Source organism: Lissotriton vulgaris, chromosome 5, assembly GCF_964263255.1.
Source record: "Lissotriton vulgaris chromosome 5, aLisVul1.2, whole genome shotgun sequence".
NCBI lineage: Eukaryota > Metazoa > Chordata > Amphibia > Caudata > Salamandridae > Lissotriton > Lissotriton vulgaris.
In genome coordinates this window covers 1,002,609,758-1,002,628,068 of record NC_141693.1, presented here as the reverse complement: position 1 = coordinate 1,002,628,068, position 18,311 = coordinate 1,002,609,758, and the positions used below count along the sequence as shown (strand labels likewise).

General features: G+C 44.4%; 1 protein-coding gene across 2 annotated transcripts in view; it reads right to left on the bottom strand.

Annotated features, from left to right (window-relative positions):
• The window catches only part of CRTAC1 (cartilage acidic protein 1), a 1,573,434-nt gene that overhangs the window by 726,230 nt on the left and 828,893 nt on the right, over positions 1–18,311 (bottom strand). For both annotated transcript variants that reach the window (XM_086922610.1, XM_086922611.1), the window contains exon 5: positions 6,861–7,017. In XM_086922610.1, the coding sequence (XP_086778736.1) occupies positions 6,861–7,017 (157 nt within the window). The remainder of the gene's footprint in view (positions 1–6,860; positions 7,018–18,311) is intronic.

The window sequence follows — 18,311 nt, the reverse complement described above, 5'->3', positions numbered from 1 at the left end:
AATGGGGAACCAGGTTTGATTCTCGCCCCACTCAACGTCCTGTGATTCTCGGCAAATCATTTATTCTCCCCGTGCCTAAAAAAATGAATGTATCCTTGTGTAATGTAAAGCACATCAATACCATCGGGTCGAGTTTGCGTGATATATAAAACTACAAAAAAGGGGTTTGGAAGTGAGTAGCATGCTACAGTTTTGGTGAAAGAAATCAAACAATTCTGCATCTCTTCCTGAGCTCTCACTCTGGTCCACTGCAGTGGCGTAACAATAGCTCCTGCAGCCCCCTGCAGTGTGAGTGGGGCCCCTGAGCTCCATGGGACAACCTACGGCATTGAGCACAGGTGGGTCGAAGAGCTCCTGACTCCATACACTTTGCAGGGGGCTTCCTGCAAATTTCGCTATGCCACTGGTCCACTGTATCCTCAATCAATGTGATGCGGTGAGAGAGACAGCATATCCATCTCTTGTACCACCAGGAGATGTCAGAGAGAGATAGCTCTAGGATAAGGGTAAATTCCAATCTATAGAGGCGCGTCGATGGAGTTTTAAAGAGATGTAATATCTCCCTGCCTGCCTACGTGCCAGAAGGTTTGCTTCAGTGCTCAATTAGAGCCAGTGGCAGGTAAGGTTGGTGGTGCGGAGGCACGGCGGGGGTAGGGAGGGTGAAGTCGACAGACAACGATGAGGTAAAATAAAATGTAAAAGAAAAGAAAACCACTTACCTTGCGCTCGCCGGTTTTTTTTTCTTGGCATTTTATTGTACCTAGTTGTCTTCTTTTGACTCCCCTCCCACCCCGCCCCACTGCTCTTAACTACAAGACCTCTTCTGCCCAGTGGTTTCCGGTGCCTAACACCAGCACATTATTGTTAACACCAGCTCTTATAACAGCTGCACATGGTGGCTGTATTTGTCTAATTGTGTGAGAAACACAAAAACAGATGTTTAGGTGATGCGGCGAGCGCAAGGAAGTGTTTTTATTTTTTTTATTTTATTTTACCTCATCGTCGTCTGTTGAGTCTCCCAACCCTGCCCCACCACTCTTACCTGCATGGGCTGCTCTTGGCCACTGATTTCCGGTGCTCAGCATTAATGCCAACACTGGCTCTTATAACAGCTGTCACATGTTGGCTGTATTTGTCTAATTGTGTGAGAAGCACAACAACAGATGTTTAATAATTAAATAGACATTAACATCGGTAATACGTGCACCCAAAGCTAATATAGCTTGAGGGGCATGTATTTGTCATTTTTTATGTATACTTAAAGTCTGAATTATCACACTTGCATGAGTGTAATGGTTAGTTGTGACAGTACTGTCATCAGCAGCGCTAGTAGCGGCAAGGAGTGGTGCAAGCTGCAACGGCCTCCTGACAAGAGCCTTGGCACTTATTTTTTTACAAATTAAATAGTAGTCTGCTTGAATGGTCAGTGGTTGTACAGACAAGCAAAGTGATCACAATCCCCACCTACTGCCACCAATTACCGTGCCACAGAATGCTGACCTCATTTCCTTGCTGCATAGCACAGGAGATGGGATCGGTTGCAGTGCTCCGATACACACACATCTCCAAAAGTAGTCACAGTTGTGATGCCAGTGCTTAATATGATGGTTTAGTGAATTATGTATCTACTGATAAGAGCTCTGCAGAACCTATAAGCTTCTGGGACTGATTTGTATAACTCTCCGGCTGATAAACTAAGACCACTGAGTAGAGTATTATTGAAACTTGTTATTCATTGTGCAACAAAGCTGCTAAATATGTGATAGCACGTGCTACATAAAATACACCATTATTTAGTACAAACTAAAATACATTGGGGCTGATTCACAAAGGTAATCTGAGACAAAAGTCTAACTTTATGACTTTTGGTATTCCCAGAAGTTATTTTTGTCTTTTGGTATTCACAGAGGTCATTTACGAATCGCATCTTTACGTACGCCCCATTGGGGCTAATTTACATTCCCCTTGCTCCGCCTGTGAGTCACTTTTAACATGGCACTGAAAGGGGTTTATAAATAAGCCCCTAAAGTATTAAGCCATGTGCACAGCCTCTGCTTGAATGAAATTAACACACCTGAATTGATCCTGGTAGTGGAGGAGAAAGAAGTTGATAGCAGCTGCGAAAACCCTATGGCGCACCTACGTGAGGTGCACTGTTGGCAAACCCCCAGCTACTTGGGAGAGGTGTTAAGTAGCCCTGGAATGTCATAGGAACAGGCATAGAAATCAGTAGTAGTAGTTTTAGAGTTTAAATCCCAAGAGAATTATTTGAACTACACTGTAGCACCTTTTCTAGGAAAACCTATGAGGTACAGGGCACAATTTGTAGACACAAAGTGCAACACCAACCAGGCTCTCCGCTCACGGATTAACCAGGGCCCAGGTGTAGAAGATATGGCTTTTGTGCCGGGCTGAAGAAGAAGCGCAATCAAATCTATCCTTCCAACAGAAAGAACAAGCATGAGCAATGCAAAAAGTCTCGCATTTAAGCGAGTTTCAGCTATCGGCATTTAAAATAACAATGCCTTTCATTTGTGTTTTAAAAACCAAAACATAAATAAAAGGCATTATCATTTACAATGCCAATAGCTCCAACTCGTGTAAATGCGAGACATATTGCATTGCAAATGCTTGTTATAGTGCGTTGATGCAGCACGAGCAATGTGGGGCTTGAAAATAAAATGCAAATACAAAACTTAAGCACATGCCGGATCTCATAACCTGCTTACAACGAACAAAGGACTAAAACGTATTTGGCCCTCTGCAATAACCATAAATAATAATAAGCAAAGAAAAGAGACTATACAGGTCGAGGGACGACAAGTAGATCTAAATCTAGGGAAATACATGTAGGCCAACCCAAGGGAAAGGAAAGATGAATATGAAAAGGGGGAAGGTAATGAATGGATTCGGTCGGGAAGAGGACGAAGGGGCATATTACCAAGCAATAGCGATAATAACCGCTATTGCTTGGTTAGAGACAAAAATGTATCGCTGAGCTGCGGCGATTTTTACCGCAAATAAACCTTGGTATTACCAAGGTTTATCGCAAATGCGATAAAAATCGCCACAATGCATGAATATCGCTGAAAAGTCAGCGATATTTATGCATTACCGAGCTAATGCTCCTAGCCATGTTATCCACCTCCCTTTGGATAACATGGCTAAGAACTGCTCAGGGCAGGTGTTAGCTTTTGGAGATATTCGCACTTAGCGCGAATATCTCCAAAAGTTGGTAATAGGAGATAGCGATATTAGCGACTGTTTTCAGTCTCTAACATCTTGGCACGCCCACTTTGCATATCATTAGTGATAAATATCACTGACATGCAAAGTGGGGCCCAAGATGGTCGCTATCTCCTACTAGCTGTCGCTAACTGGTGTTAGCGACAGCTAGGTAATAGGGAGATAATTTTATCTCCGCTTTCTTGGCTTTTAAAGCCAAAAAACCCGGAGATAGACCCCCTTGATAATATGCCCCGTACTGTGTGAACTGAAATCTGCTCGATTACATCTTACTGGTTTCATTTTTGATAAGTGCGCCACATGATGTCCTCTAGTAGGAAAGCCGGGATTAGACATGGAGTATTCGGGGTGCACAGGCACAGCCCCCTCACCTGGGAAGACGATGGATTTGTCCCAACGTGTCCTCCTGTCACAGCCAAGGGTGTTACCGTTCACACTGTAGAAACACTGCCCTGTTCTCAGCTAACGAAAGGATCCCTAAAGAATTAATCTTTGCATCCAGGTACAAGTAACATCATACCTACAACAAGTCAGGACATGTTGGCTTTGTCAATGGTTGTTAGTTGCAAAAGATAAATAGTCAGCAACTATGGCTTATTGTATATAATATTGAAAAAGCTTCCACTTAAAGACCTGGTGACACCACGACAATGTTGCAGCTCCTGAGTTTCAAAAAGAGAAGGGAAATCCAGAGATAAAATGATTCCCTTTAAAGAATTTCCCTTCCCCTACAACGCTCTATAAAGGATTTCCCTTTCCTTACAATGCTCACCTGGCATGAGGTCATGCCGTAACTTCTCCACTAGAGAGAAGTGAGCAGTGTGAGAAGGGGCACATCTATGTGCCTGCTGTCACTGCACTCCGGATAAAACACGGACCGCCAGTGCCAGGAAACAAAACAGAGTCCGATAGAGGCCCGTTTCGAGGCGCCCTTTAAAAAACCTGCTGAGCACTCCGGATAAAACACGGACCGCCAGTGCCAGGAAACAAAACAGAGTCCGATAGAGGCCCGTTTCGAGGCGCCCTTTAAAAAACCTGCTGGTGCTCAGCACCGGTGCGACCCAGCCCACTTAAAGCCATGGTCTTTACACATCCTTTATCAGAGCTGTGAGTGCAGTCATGCTCGGCTCCTGCACTTCTTATCTCTTGCCTTGCACTTAAGATTAGATTTCCTGCAATAACTGTTCAATAAATTATTTTTATTCATCCCTTTTCAACAGATGTAAAACATTTTCTAAGATCTCATGTAAAAGAAATGGCCAGGCCTTTATCTCAGGCCAGGGAAATTCCATTACTGTAATGAAATATTTGCAAAGGATGCATCTTTTTTTGTATTACCATACATGAATAAAGATACAGCAAGTGGTCTGATCTTTGGTAAAAGTCTTCAGAGCCCTGTGCTAAAGGAAGGCGTGAAAAGCTTCCTGCTGGTGAGACAGATCTAACAGATCGCTGCCGTCTTATCTCCAAAGCACACTGTGCTGACACTCTGCCAGCGCCATGTTTTAGCGCTCGAACTGTGTCAGGCACAAATCCAGTTGTTTAATGCTCTGCCAGAATTAAACAGCATGTCAGCAGTACTAATTTCACGGTCACGGCTGTGTAATTCTCTGTCTACCTGCACATAAAGAAGCAATGGCAGCAAAAAAGGCAGAAAAACGTAGCTAAAACATTGAGAGACAGGCAGGCGGGAGACCAAAGTAGAAAGAGAGAGGAGTGTGGGGAGGGGGTTTCAAGATGACAAGATGCAAAGGAGCAGAAAACAGACTAGGGTGTTACTGATAAGTAAATGAGTGGATGGGACGGTGGATTACAAAACACAAGGTGGGAATTATAGTTCTCTTGGTCTTGCAGGCAAAATGTGAGGACAAGCATGGGCCCTGATCACACGTGGGTCATTAAATTCGGACCCCTATATTAATCTTGTCCGTGCAGACATTGGAATTCCAAAGCAATATGGAGTTTACCGCTCCCGGAATTAATCCTGTGTAGTAGAACACCACTCCCCACAAAATTACCTCCTGGGAAATTTCCTCAGGTCAAAATATATTAAATTTATCAGGGAAAAAATATCTTGCAAATACAGGTACATGCGGTAGGTACTGATTTCTCTATCTTGTGACTCATTTCCAAGTTTGATATTGGAATCGGGTATATACCAGATCTAATAAAAACTTCACCCACTGTGTTGGTACTTACTGGACCTGGTAAATAGCTCATGGCCCTCCACGGTACTTGTGATCGGGGCCAAGAAGGAAGAAAGACAATAAAGCAAACAATGAAATTAAAAAACACATGGGCATTGTAGTGGGAGTGTGAAGCGTGCATGCTACAAGGTTAGCCAATCCTCATACCAGGGTTTTAAGTAAGATAGAAGAACTTTATTTGAAGATAAGGATGAAAAGGTTGACAGGGCTAGGAGTGCAGGCGAGGGTGGAGTGAGCAGTGATTCTATAAATAAGCATATCCCGTACACAGAACACGCATTTAAATAGACTGTCACATATAGAGTTACGCCACAGCTTTCCTTCACACTATGGTTGACCCGTCCCACTTTTTAAACTCGGCTTTTCTATCTAACCACCCTACCCACATGGCACATACTTAGGCAATGGTGGCTCTTGCACGCCCCATGTAGTAAGAGCTCAGGGAAACCTGAAGTCACACTTCCCTCAAGGTATGTTGCTCGCAGTAAGCCTGCATGTGTCCGCTCCTCCCTCCTGATACATGGACGACCCACAATTGGGGTATCTAAGAACCAGATTTTTTTAAGAGGTAGACATAGATCACTCTTCAAACAAGACAGTTCTGAATGCAAGGTTGTCTAACTAAGATCCCATTTGGCCATCCTGAAGAATGCGGCGGACTCAGTTGAGCCACAAGGCAGAAACATGTTGACGGTAATAGTGGTGATGGGGTACTAGATCCCCTTGTCCCCACATTACCTTTTTAATACCAAGTGCCATGTCTAGTGAATAAATAGGATTTCGGATGCCACATTGGTTTTTAATACACTTTAATCACAGGTCCATTCTAAATTAGAAGTGCCGCCCTGTCTCCAGGTGTAAGCCCGTCCTCCGTCGAACCAGTATTTTGGAGGGTGTGGGTTGTCCTATGATGAAGCATGACACCAGGAGGTGTGTGAGGACTATCTGTTAAATTTTTGTGTATGTCCAACACTCCTACTGAGTATTATTGGGAGGGATGCATTAACGTATTTGGAAATTATACTTGGATAGCGTATCTTCTGTACTAATATTCGGTTGGAGGCCAGCTCACCCTTAAGACCCCATAGCCTCTACTTCCATACTCTTAGGGGTGGTTGTTTATGTATAAATGTTGCAATATCAGGGTAATATTTTCAAATGTCTTTGTTCAAACATAGGTTGCATCAAATTTGCAATTACACAGTTTTTTTCACCAATTATTAATCATGCAAAAACAATCCCAGCTCTTTGTTTCATAACTGTTACCAGATCGCTTTTCCACACAATATTCCCAGCCACTTGCAAAGTGCCCAAACCTGAAACAGTAAAGGTGCCTGCAGCCTACTGAAAACCCTGTTTTAGCTGTAAAATCCTGAGCAAAGAGTTTCAAGTCTTCTAACAACGTACCTGTGAATTTATTGACTCCAGCCTCCGCAGCCACATCTGAGAGTGCCAGAATGCCCTTCGATAAATCACTTGCAGCTTCATCCATTTCAATCAAGGCGTGAGGGCCAACATTACCATTAGCATAGTTCGCAATGTAGATGGAATATCTACCAGATCCCTGCGAGAAAAGAGAGAGAGACATGAGAAGACACAGGACTCACCGTCAGTTTCATGGCGCAAAGAGAATGAACATTTTAGTTACCTGATGAGTACTTTCTTCTGCCTTTTTGAAATGATACATTAAAAAGTATGGTATGCCAGAAGACAAAGAAAAATGTAAGATGGCTGCTGGTGCATCATCACACACCAGTGGTATTCTTGGAATGCTTTTTCTTCATGACACAAGGCTAAGACGACTGCCCATGAATGCAGGCTGACTCCCTAGTACCCATCTTGAATTGGTTTTTGTCATAAAATAAACAATTTTGTGATTTTTCACAAGTTAGTGATTTGACATACGAAGTACATTACCTTTAAAATACTATGGAGCTTATATACAAGCCCCCTGTGCCACTGGTGACTCACTTTTAATATAGGAAAAAGTGACGTACCGGCGGCACAATGGGCTTGTAAATAAGTGGTGCATCACATTTTTCCATATTAAAAGTGACACACCGGTGGTGCATGAGGTTTGTAAATAAGCTCCATAGTATTTTAAAGTTAATATACTTTGTATGTCAAATCACTAACTTGTGAAAAATGACAAAATTGTTTATTGTTAAAAGAGATCAGTGAATATGGATATCCGATGAAATGCAAGAATTCATTTATTCACTTATTTTTTTGCCAAAAATACCCATGAATAAAGGGAATCCCTAGAGTATACCCTAAGGTATTTTTACTTTCCATCTGGATCCCTGCTTTAGTTCAGAAGAAAATGATCTAAATATGCCCTACATCGGTGAGTCCAATAGAGTGGTATTTACCTACTCTGGTGTGGAAAGGTCGCCAATGATGAAGCATGCCACAATAAGTTGCAGGTGAGTCCACCTCAAAGAGGACAATTCATTAATACACAAAATACTTCAGTATTTGAGCACAGGTGTGAAAAATATGTATTTTTGCAGCTGCTCCCATATTATGATCCTAGCTATTACACAGCACGCCACCCATTCTCATAGTCCATGTTTAGTCAGCTTTTGATAGTTTGCCTCTAGTATCATTCCAGCAAAAAACTTAGTTGAGTGTCTTGAGAATAAATAAGCGCATGTTGGTAAGCAGGGAAAGGCAGGTCCCAGAAGGTGACTGCGCACTTTCAGTAATTTGGGGTTAATTTAGAATTAATTTCAAAAACATGTATCCCACAGCTCCAACTTTAAAAAATATTTTAAAAATACATTTTAGATTTGTTTACTGGCAGCCCAAATCCTGAGAACTCGAAATTGTTTTATATGTTGTTAGCTCTAAAGAAACTGCAAATACTTCTCATACAGAGAAGACCATATGAAACTGCGGCTACAACACCCGGTGCACCCCAGAACACGTCCCTCGATGGGGGCTATGGGAGGATGAGCTTGCCCCTACAGCCCCACGGGCTCCTGGGTGCGGTGGGAGCCGGCAATGCTCCCACCCAGCGGAAGAAGCTTTTCTTTTGCTCCTGCCGAGTGGGAGCAATTCTGTGTTTTTCCCTGCCCGAGATAGGGGGTAGGAAAAACGTTCTTGTGCTCCCACTGAGTGGACCAGCTTTCTGCATCCGCCGGGTGGGAGGACATTACAATTTCTCTGCCTTTGCTCTCGGGCAGGATAAAGATTGTGCCTCGGGAGTTGGGGCCCTGGGACACCATTCCTGAGTCTGCCCCAGGGGAATGGTTCTGGGAGGGGGGCGTGCATCCCCCTCCCATTAATAACAATAATCAGAACTGGGACCGGCGGGGCCCTCTGCAGGCTAGGTGACCCACCCCCTGTGGCTGATTTGTAGTAAGGGGTGTGCGGTCCCAGCCCTGGTAGAGCCTCAAGGAGGTGGGCCTCACACCACCCTCCCCTTTTTTCATAATATTGGTCCCAGGGGAAGGGGTCACGGGGGCTCGCACCCCTCCCCAAAATAAACACACTCAGTCACTCACATGGGGCTGCTCTCACCAGGTTTTGGGGAGGGTGCGAGTTATAGTTACCATGAGCACGAGTTATGGTTGTAGAGGTAACTATAACTGGTGAATTTTTGTTTAAAACATTACTATGTCAGTAAAACTTTCACCTTTCTTCAATGTCACTATAACCTCCTTTCCTGTGAATTTCTTGTTTTTCTGGACGTAAAGTATTATTTTATTGCCGTACATAAAGCCAAATATGTAAAGCCAGACCCTTGCCGCACCCTGTTCCCTGGGGCCAAAACCAATATTATTTTAATTATAGAGGGGGGCAATTGCCCCTCCTCCCCAAGCCTTAAGAGCCCCTGTGACCCCATCACCAAGGGCCAAATACTTACCTATGTGAGGATGGGGGCCTCCCCAAGCCCAAATGAACACCAGGGACCCCAGCCCATTCGGTCAAAAATTAAGCAGGGGCCTCAGCTATCTCCCACAGTATTGAGCCCACTCTGCACAAGTAGCTACTTTTGCTTGCTCTTGACAGGTGAGAATAACCACAGCTTCCCTGCACGCAAGAGTACTGTACACTATTACACACTATGCCACTACACTCTACGCCCCTCCAGTATACGCTATTCCACTCTATGCCACGCTACTGTATGCTAATGCACTCCACGCTATTCTACTGTATAATACTCCACTCTGCGCCACCCCACTCTATGCTACTACACTATTCCCCTCTACAACACTCCAATCCAGTTTGCCACCCTCCACTGTATGCTACTCCACTCTAAGACACCCCACTCCAGTATGTGACCCTCCACTCTATGGCACTCCCTTCTATTGCACTCCCCTCTATGGCACTCCACTGCTCCATTACACTCCACTCCTCTGTACGCTACTTCATTGTATACAATTGCACTCAACACCAGGCCCGGCCCGTGCAGGGTGTTACACCGGGGCGGTGACTTCAGGCGGGGGAGGGGCAGGGTGGGGGTTGTAAAATGCGGGATATGGACCATTACAGGTAAGTAATGAAAAAAAAAAAAAAAACGAATTTCGTTGCCTACGCTGCATCACATTTGGCGATGCAGTGCGGGCAACAAAATTCGTTTTATTCATTTTTTTCGTTACTTACCTGTAATGGTCCATATCCCACATTTTACAACACCCCACCCTGCCCCTCCCCCGCCTGACGTCACCGCCCCGGTATAACGCCCTGCACGGGCCGGGCCTGCTCTACACCACTACACTGTATCTCACTCATCTCTACACCACTGCACGCCATTCGATTCTACCCAGCTCTACTGTACGCTATTCTACAGTACTCAACTCCACTCTGCACAATTTAACTGCACAACAGTATACTCTACCATACTCCACTCTATGCTACTTCCTATCACTCCACTGTACACTATTCAAATCCATTGTACCCCACTCTAGACTACACCACTCCACTCTCCACTATACTCCATTCCACTGTATGCCACTACTTATCACTACACTGTATGGCACTCCACTATACACTACTCAAGCATGTCATTTGAAACGTCATCAGTGATGCCATAAATTATGTCATTGAACATATTATGAGTGATGTAATCTGAGAGGTCATAAGCAGTATATGGTGGAGGCGCTACAGCTGGGGAATTTTGTGGTATTTAAGGTTAAGTACGTTTATAATGTAAAAATCATGAATAAGCTCTACCTTCCAGGCCACAGATTCTAATCACAATAACAAAAAGGTGGGGTGTATGTGAATGTGGGATAGAGATACATATTGACCCCAGGTTCCACTGAAAGCATGACACAGCAGAGGGTTAAGGCATCACTGCAGAGATGTGTGTACAAACTATCTACCACAGTTTCCTAGTCTACAAACTCCGTGCCTTCCCACCAATGCATTGACAAAGTGCCACATGCTCTAGTCAGTTATTAAAAATGCAAGGTTCGCACATTTTGTAAAAGGATTTAAAGATCAACAATCTATGCATAAAAAATCATATAAAAATATGTTTAAATATCAGTTCAGTGTGTAGTTGGACCAAGTTCTTTCCATATACAGTTACCTGTAGCTGAGAGGACAAAACATAGTACAAGAATATTGTCCTTTTTCAAGCACAACTCTGACCCCACCCTAGACTCACTGACCTCTGTCCCTTTACCAAATTAAGCACTAGTCACCCAGGAAGTAACAAGTAGTAAAGGTAGTACTACTGTAACACTCTTTTACATTTCAAACATGCAATTGTAAATTGGTGCTAAAACATCAAATATGGGAATATTCATATACCGTTAGTGCAACTAAACTGAGTATGCCCTGTTTACGTTTTTACTAATAGGGAGTTGTACGTTTCGGCTCGATTCACAAAGACATGTAGGAGTAGGTAAAAGAGTACTCCCGGTGCGCATATGTGCTTTCGTGGGATGTATGTCATCACAACGCATGCTTTTACTCCGCATGCCATTACAACGCAGTTTTTATAACGCAAGTCGTTACAACGACTTGCGTTGGGGGGCGCTGGATAGTGGAATAGTTTAATTTTCTATTCCAACTCCGGTCCCCGTGGATAGTAGGGAAGGTGTTGGATAGAAAATTAAACTATTCCCTATCCTACAGCTCCCTCCAGCGCAAGTCGTTGCAACGACTTGCGTTGTAATAGCTGCGTCGTAATGGTAGTGCGGAGTAAAAGTTGCGTTGTAAAGGATGTTTCCCCTTTCGTGACTTGATCCCAATGAATCTCGGTGCAGCCGCCTTGATATGTCTTTTCTTCTACAGGTGAACATCAGGATGGTAACACGCGTATCCTTTCTTCTCTTAGTACCTTGTTTTGGGAGACAAGAAAGTCCTGTGAAATCTGAAACACAGACTGTATTTGTGCTGCAATCAGAGCATTTCGTGTTTGCTTTGTTGTTCGTCAAGCCGGCTGGATGGCAGCGCGCCCAGAGTTATAATGGTATTTAGTTTACACCGGTCCATGCCATCATTTATTTCAGATTTGTTTAGGTTCTGCCTGAGCGGAGGGAAGAACTGTGGCTAACTCTGAGGGAAGACGGGTTATCTGTCATATGCCAAGCTCTGTCATGCCCGAGAAGAGACACAGCAAGCCGGAGTTTCGGATGTATTTTTTTTCTTAATGTAAATTTACTAAATGAGATGGGCAGAGCGCAGCATCCCTGATAATTGGATATACAACATAAACAAGTGCGGAAGTGGCAAGGCGACAAGCACATTATGTGGAAACAATGCGGTGACGGATTACATCCGCTCCTGCTGCGCCCTCTTGGTATGAATACACTTAGGCTCAGGTCTGAGGGTAGTACAGGTGCCCCTGGCGGGCACAGCATCACAGAAGAGAACTGTGCCACACTGGCCACCATCGGCGGCTGGCACAGGTAAGCATGGTGGGGCGGGGCAGGACGCGGTAGGAGGGAAAGCAGTCAGACAATGGAATAGGTATTATTTACATTAACTATACCTATTCTGTCATCTGTCGACTTCCGCCCCTCCCACCCCACCCCGCCTTGCCTCACCGCATTTACCTGTGCCGGCCGCCGCTGTGGCCACTGAAGCAATCGATCAAGCAGGCACGGCCCGTGCCGGGCGTTATACTGGGGCGGTGACGTCAGGCAGGGGAGGGTCAGGGTGGGGGGTTGTAAAATGCGGGAGATGGACCAATAGAGGTAAGTACCGTCAAAAAAACGAATTTCGTTGCCCACGCTGCATCGCCAAATGTGATGCAGCGTGGGCAACGAAATTCGTTTTATTAATTGTTTTCGGTACTTACCTTTAATGGTCCATATCCCGCATTTCACAACCCCCCACCCTGACCCTCCCCTGCCTGACGTCACCGCCCCAGTATAACGCCCGGCACGGGCCGTGCCTGCTATCAAGCAAAATAAGGAACTGCAATTTAGTGGTGGTATCGATGCAATCTTGACATGCTTATAACCGCATAACATTTAGCCCAACAATTAACAGCATCTCAAAGCCTACATTATTAAATAGCAGGCAAACCAATATATGATACCATCGGTTATTTTTACACCAAAATGTCCGATTGATGGATCTGGGCTATGTGTGAGTCTCAAAGAGACAAGACCTGAGCATAGTCTTAAAACTTCCCTGAAAGACAAACTTAGAAATAACATAAGAAAGTCCACACAGGATCCCTATTAGGATGGAGATCTCCCAATATGTCTTCTGAAGTTCAGAAGGTTGACTTTAGGACCACAGGGGATCTTCACAATTTAATGGTGGAAGGGCAGTTATCTCTGACGGCATGAAGGATTTCAGGAGGTCTTTTGGCGGGAGCTTTCAGACATATATCTGAAAGCTGGGGATCAGGAACTAGAAGTGTATAGACTGGCATGGCAAAAATGGGGTTGTTGTTGTATTCAACTGGGATTTGATCCTGTCTCAACTGATGTAGTTAATGTGGTTAATTATTTAATAGAGTTATTTCAGTTAGGCTTGTTTTACAGAACAGTGAATGTCTACAGATCTTCTATTGCAGCTGGTCATGTACTGGTGAACAGAGCCGGTGGAGCAATAGGTGCCACCGCAATTAACGCCAACTTGGGGTGGGAGGTCATTTTTGTAAGTATATCATCATTTAAAAAGCATCTGCTGCATTCCTCACCTCCAGCAATTTTCAGGCATCAATTAAAATGTCAAGATAACTCCGGTTATTAATTGCCTTCCTGAAAAGAAATGGAGGTTTGTCTAGTTGAAGTTTGGACTCATCCAAAGGTAGCACAGTGGGTTAAAATGACTGCTGTACCATGCAGATAACAAAGTGCATGTAATGTAAACAGGTCAGAGGGTTACTGCTTCTGTAAGAGAGCTCCTTTTGTTATTTGTGGTTTGTAAGTCGAAATCCTAATATAGAACACTGAGCTATTAACTGCCATCAAACAGCTGCATGTAAACTGCAAGTATTATGTTAGAGCTATATGTTTTCTGTCCAGTCTTTCATTATACTAATCTTGCCAAAATGGTTCATTTGGGTAGAAAACAATTCTTGTTATGAAAGAGAACATCTAACAATGGTGTTACATTTTAAATTCTGAATTTGTGCTTTTCCACAATAAGGACTCTTAAACTATATTGCCTACCATTATCGGTGACATGTTACTTCTACACTACCTCTTGTAGTGCTGTCTGATGTAACTTTTCCTATACACTGATTTACACACCCATGGTTGTCTCTGTGCAATGTGTGTGTGATGTAAAGTGTTCTGACACCTTACAATGGTATGATTGCTGCTATAAAACTAAATGAATCAGAGAGACAGTGGTTTTGGAGACTTGAGGGGCAAGGTTAAAGGGCGGTGGTGAGGGAATCTGTGGCAGATGTGGTCAACGGGGGGGCGCCAACAAACATTGTCACACAGGGTGCCACCAGTGTTGGTGAATGGGGTTTCTGTGGGTCACAGTTTGGATTGTTAATGTTAATGTTAATGTTAATGGGTGTCTTATATAGCGCTCGGCTACTCCTAGGAGTGTCCCGGCGCTTTCTGACCCATAGCTGAAAAGAGGAAAGGCTGGGAATATATCAGTTATTGGTTATAAAGCCATGTTTTCAAGGCCTTTCTAAAGGCCAGTAGATTGGGAATGCGGCGCAACTCGACGGGAAGGGAGTTCCACTGTTTCGGGGCGAGATATTTAAACGAGCGTCCACCTATCCTGACTTTCCTGATGGGTGGAACAGTTGCCAGTCCAAGAGATTCAGATCTCAAAGATTGAGATGGCTTGTAAAAGGAAAGCCGTTTCTGGATGTAGTGGGCACCTACAGAGTGGAGTGCCTTATGGGCCAATGTGAGGGCCTTGAATGTAATCCGCTTGCTGACAGGAAGCCAGTGAAGGGACAAGAGCAACTCCGAAGCCCTAGCATGGCGGGGTAGGCCAAAAATGGCCCTGGCTGCGGAATTCTGGACTACCTGCAGTTTGTGCAGGAGGTAGTCAGGCAGGCCTAGGTAAAGGATATTTGAATAATCAAGCCTGGAACAGAATAAAGCCTGTACCGTCAGTTTCCTGTGGACCAGAGGAAGCAGTGGAAGGAATTTGCGCAGCATTTTTAACAAACCGAAACAAGTACCGGAGAGACCTGTGATTTGGGATTTCAGTGATAAGGTGTTGTCGATTTTAACCCCCAGATTTTTTGCAACCACAGAGGAGGCGGAAGGGGGTGACATGCTCACTGGCCACCAATCCTGCCAAGGCGGGTCTACCTGACAGCCAAAAAAGAGCACCTCCGATTTGTCGGGGTTGCACTTGAGGCTGCTTCGCTGAAACCAGTCGAAAACAGCCCCAAGGCAACCACGGATGCTCTCCCCATCAAACTTCGTGCCCTTTTTACAGGTGAAGAGCAGCTGGGTGTCGTCAGCGCATGATATAATCTGGGCGCCCAGAGACTCCGCCAACACCGCCAATGGAGTCATAAAGATGTTAAAAAGGGTCGGGCTAAGCACCGACCCTTGAGGAACTCCAACATCCATCGGCGGCACCTCTGCAGAGTACGGGGGTGCCCAGACCACTTGTCGACGGCCCTCTAGGTAAGATCTAAGCCAGCTCAGCACCGTCCCCCTGAGACCGACCTAGTGAAGTCTCCACAGGAGGGCCTCATGTGGGACGGTGTCGAAGGCCGCCGACAAATCCAGCATCACCAGCATAGCTCTTCCGCCTGAGTCGAGAGCTTCCTTGATGGCTTCATTCACTTCCAATAGAGCGGTCTCAGTGCTCAGATTGGAGCGGAAGCCTGACTGGGTAGAGTGGAGTAACCCATTGTCTTCAAGGAAGGAGGAGAGCACAGAGTGGACGTGCTTCTCAACGATCTTGGCTAGACTGGGCAGGAGAGATATGGGTCTATAGTTGACATGCTTTTCCGGGTCAAGGCCAGGTTTTTTCAAGAGTGGAACAACCATTACCTTCTTCCAGGCCGGCGGGACAGTACCACTTGTCAAAGAAAGATTAAGAACAGGATTAATTAACAAGTTCAAGATATTGGCGTTAGTGGCTAAAAAGGTCGCCGGACAAGGGTCCAGAGGAAAGCCTGATTTGATCCTGAGTAGGAGATCCAGAGACGCAGATTCCGATAGAATTGGAAACTCCGATAAAGTAGGACAGGAATCAGAAAAAATGGACGACGGATTACAGTCTGTAAGGGGTGAACTAAAACGGGGGGGGGGGGAAAGATTCTTGGATCATTTTAATTTTTGTCGTGAAGAAAGTAGCCAACTCCTTTACCCAAGGTTCAGAGAACTTGTGTTGTACTGTACTGGATTTAGGAGAAACAAACTCTTTAACGATGGTAAAGATTTCTTTACAAGAGTTTGAAGCTGACTCGATTCTGTTTGCAAAATAATTCTTTTTAGCCTCCAGAATATCGGCATGATAGGACTTGATGGAAGATTTGTATGCAGACTTGGTTTCCGCATCATATTGCTTCCGCCAGAGTCTTTCGGCTAACTTGCAGTTACGCCGAGTCAGAGCAAGTGATTCTGAGTACGCTTGGTAGATGAACGGGGCGTAGAAAGTGGGGCAAGATCATCCAGCCTCTCGGTCAGCCATTTCTGGAACGTATCCAGGTCTTCCTCCAGATAACCAGATAAAAAACAGGGATGTTCCTGATATGCTTGAGCTAGGCTTTCGGGAGTGATTTTATGATACGGTCTTCTGGGGTGCCTAAGATGGTTAGAATTTGTGCACAATTATTTACTTCTGCCTGCCGGGCGTTATACTGGGGCGGTGACGTCAGGCAGGGGAGGGTCAGGGTGGGGGGTTGTAAAATGCGGGAGATGGACCAATAGAGGTAAGTACCGTCAAAAAAACGAATTTCGTTGCCCACGCTGCATCGCCAAATGTGATGCAGCGTGGGCAACGAAATTCGTTTTATTAATTGTTTTCGGTACTTACCTTTAATGGTCCATATCCCGCATTTCACAACCCCCCACCCTGACCCTCCCCTGCCTGACGTCACCGCCCCAGTATAACGCCCGGCACGGGCCGTGCCTGCTATCAAGCAAAATAAGGAACTGCAATTTAGTGGTGGTATCGATGCAATCTTGACATGCTTATAACCGCATAACATTTAGCCCAACAATTAACAGCATCTCAAAGCCTACATTATTAAATAGCAGGCAAACCAATATATGATACCATCGGTTATTTTTACACCAAAATGTCCGATTGATGGATCTGGGCTATGTGTGAGTCTCAAAGAGACAAGACCTGAGCATAGTCTTAAAACTTCCCTGAAAGACAAACTTAGAAATAACATAAGAAAGTCCACACAGGATCCCTATTAGGATGGAGATCTCCCAATATGTCTTCTGAAGTTCAGAAGGTTGACTTTAGGACCACAGGGGATCTTCACAATTTAATGGTGGAAGGGCAGTTATCTCTGACGGCATGAAGGATTTCAGGAGGTCTTTTGGCGGGAGCTTTCAGACATATATCTGAAAGCTGGGGATCAGGAACTAGAAGTGTATAGACTGGCATGGCAAAAATGGGGTTGTTGTTGTATTCAACTGGGATTTGATCCTGTCTCAACTGATGTAGTTAATGTGGTTAATTATTTAATAGAGTTATTTCAGTTAGGCTTGTTTTACAGAACAGTGAATGTCTACAGATCTTCTATTGCAGCTGGTCATGTACTGGTGAACAGAGCCGGTGGAGCAATAGGTGCCACCGCAATTAACGCCAACTTGGGGTGGGAGGTCATTTTTGTAAGTATATCATCATTTAAAAAGCATCTGCTGCATTCCTCACCTCCAGCAATTTTCAGGCATCAATTAAAATGTCAAGATAACTCCGGTTATTAATTGCCTTCCTGAAAAGAAATGGAGGTTTGTCTAGTTGAAGTTTGGACTCATCCAAAGGTAGCACAGTGGGTTAAAATGACTGCTGTACCATGCAGATAACAAAGTGCATGTAATGTAAACAGGTCAGAGGGTTACTGCTTCTGTAAGAGAGCTCCTTTTGTTATTTGTGGTTTGTAAGTCGAAATCCTAATATAGAACACTGAGCTATTAACTGCCATCAAACAGCTGCATGTAAACTGCAAGTATTATGTTAGAGCTATATGTTTTCTGTCCAGTCTTTCATTATACTAATCTTGCCAAAATGGTTCATTTGGGTAGAAAACAATTCTTGTTATGAAAGAGAACATCTAACAATGGTGTTACATTTTAAATTCTGAATTTGTGCTTTTCCACAATAAGGACTCTTAAACTATATTGCCTACCATTATCGGTGACATGTTACTTCTACACTACCTCTTGTAGTGCTGTCTGATGTAACTTTTCCTATACACTGATTTACACACCCATGGTTGTCTCTGTGCAATGTGTGTGTGATGTAAAGTGTTCTGACACCTTACAA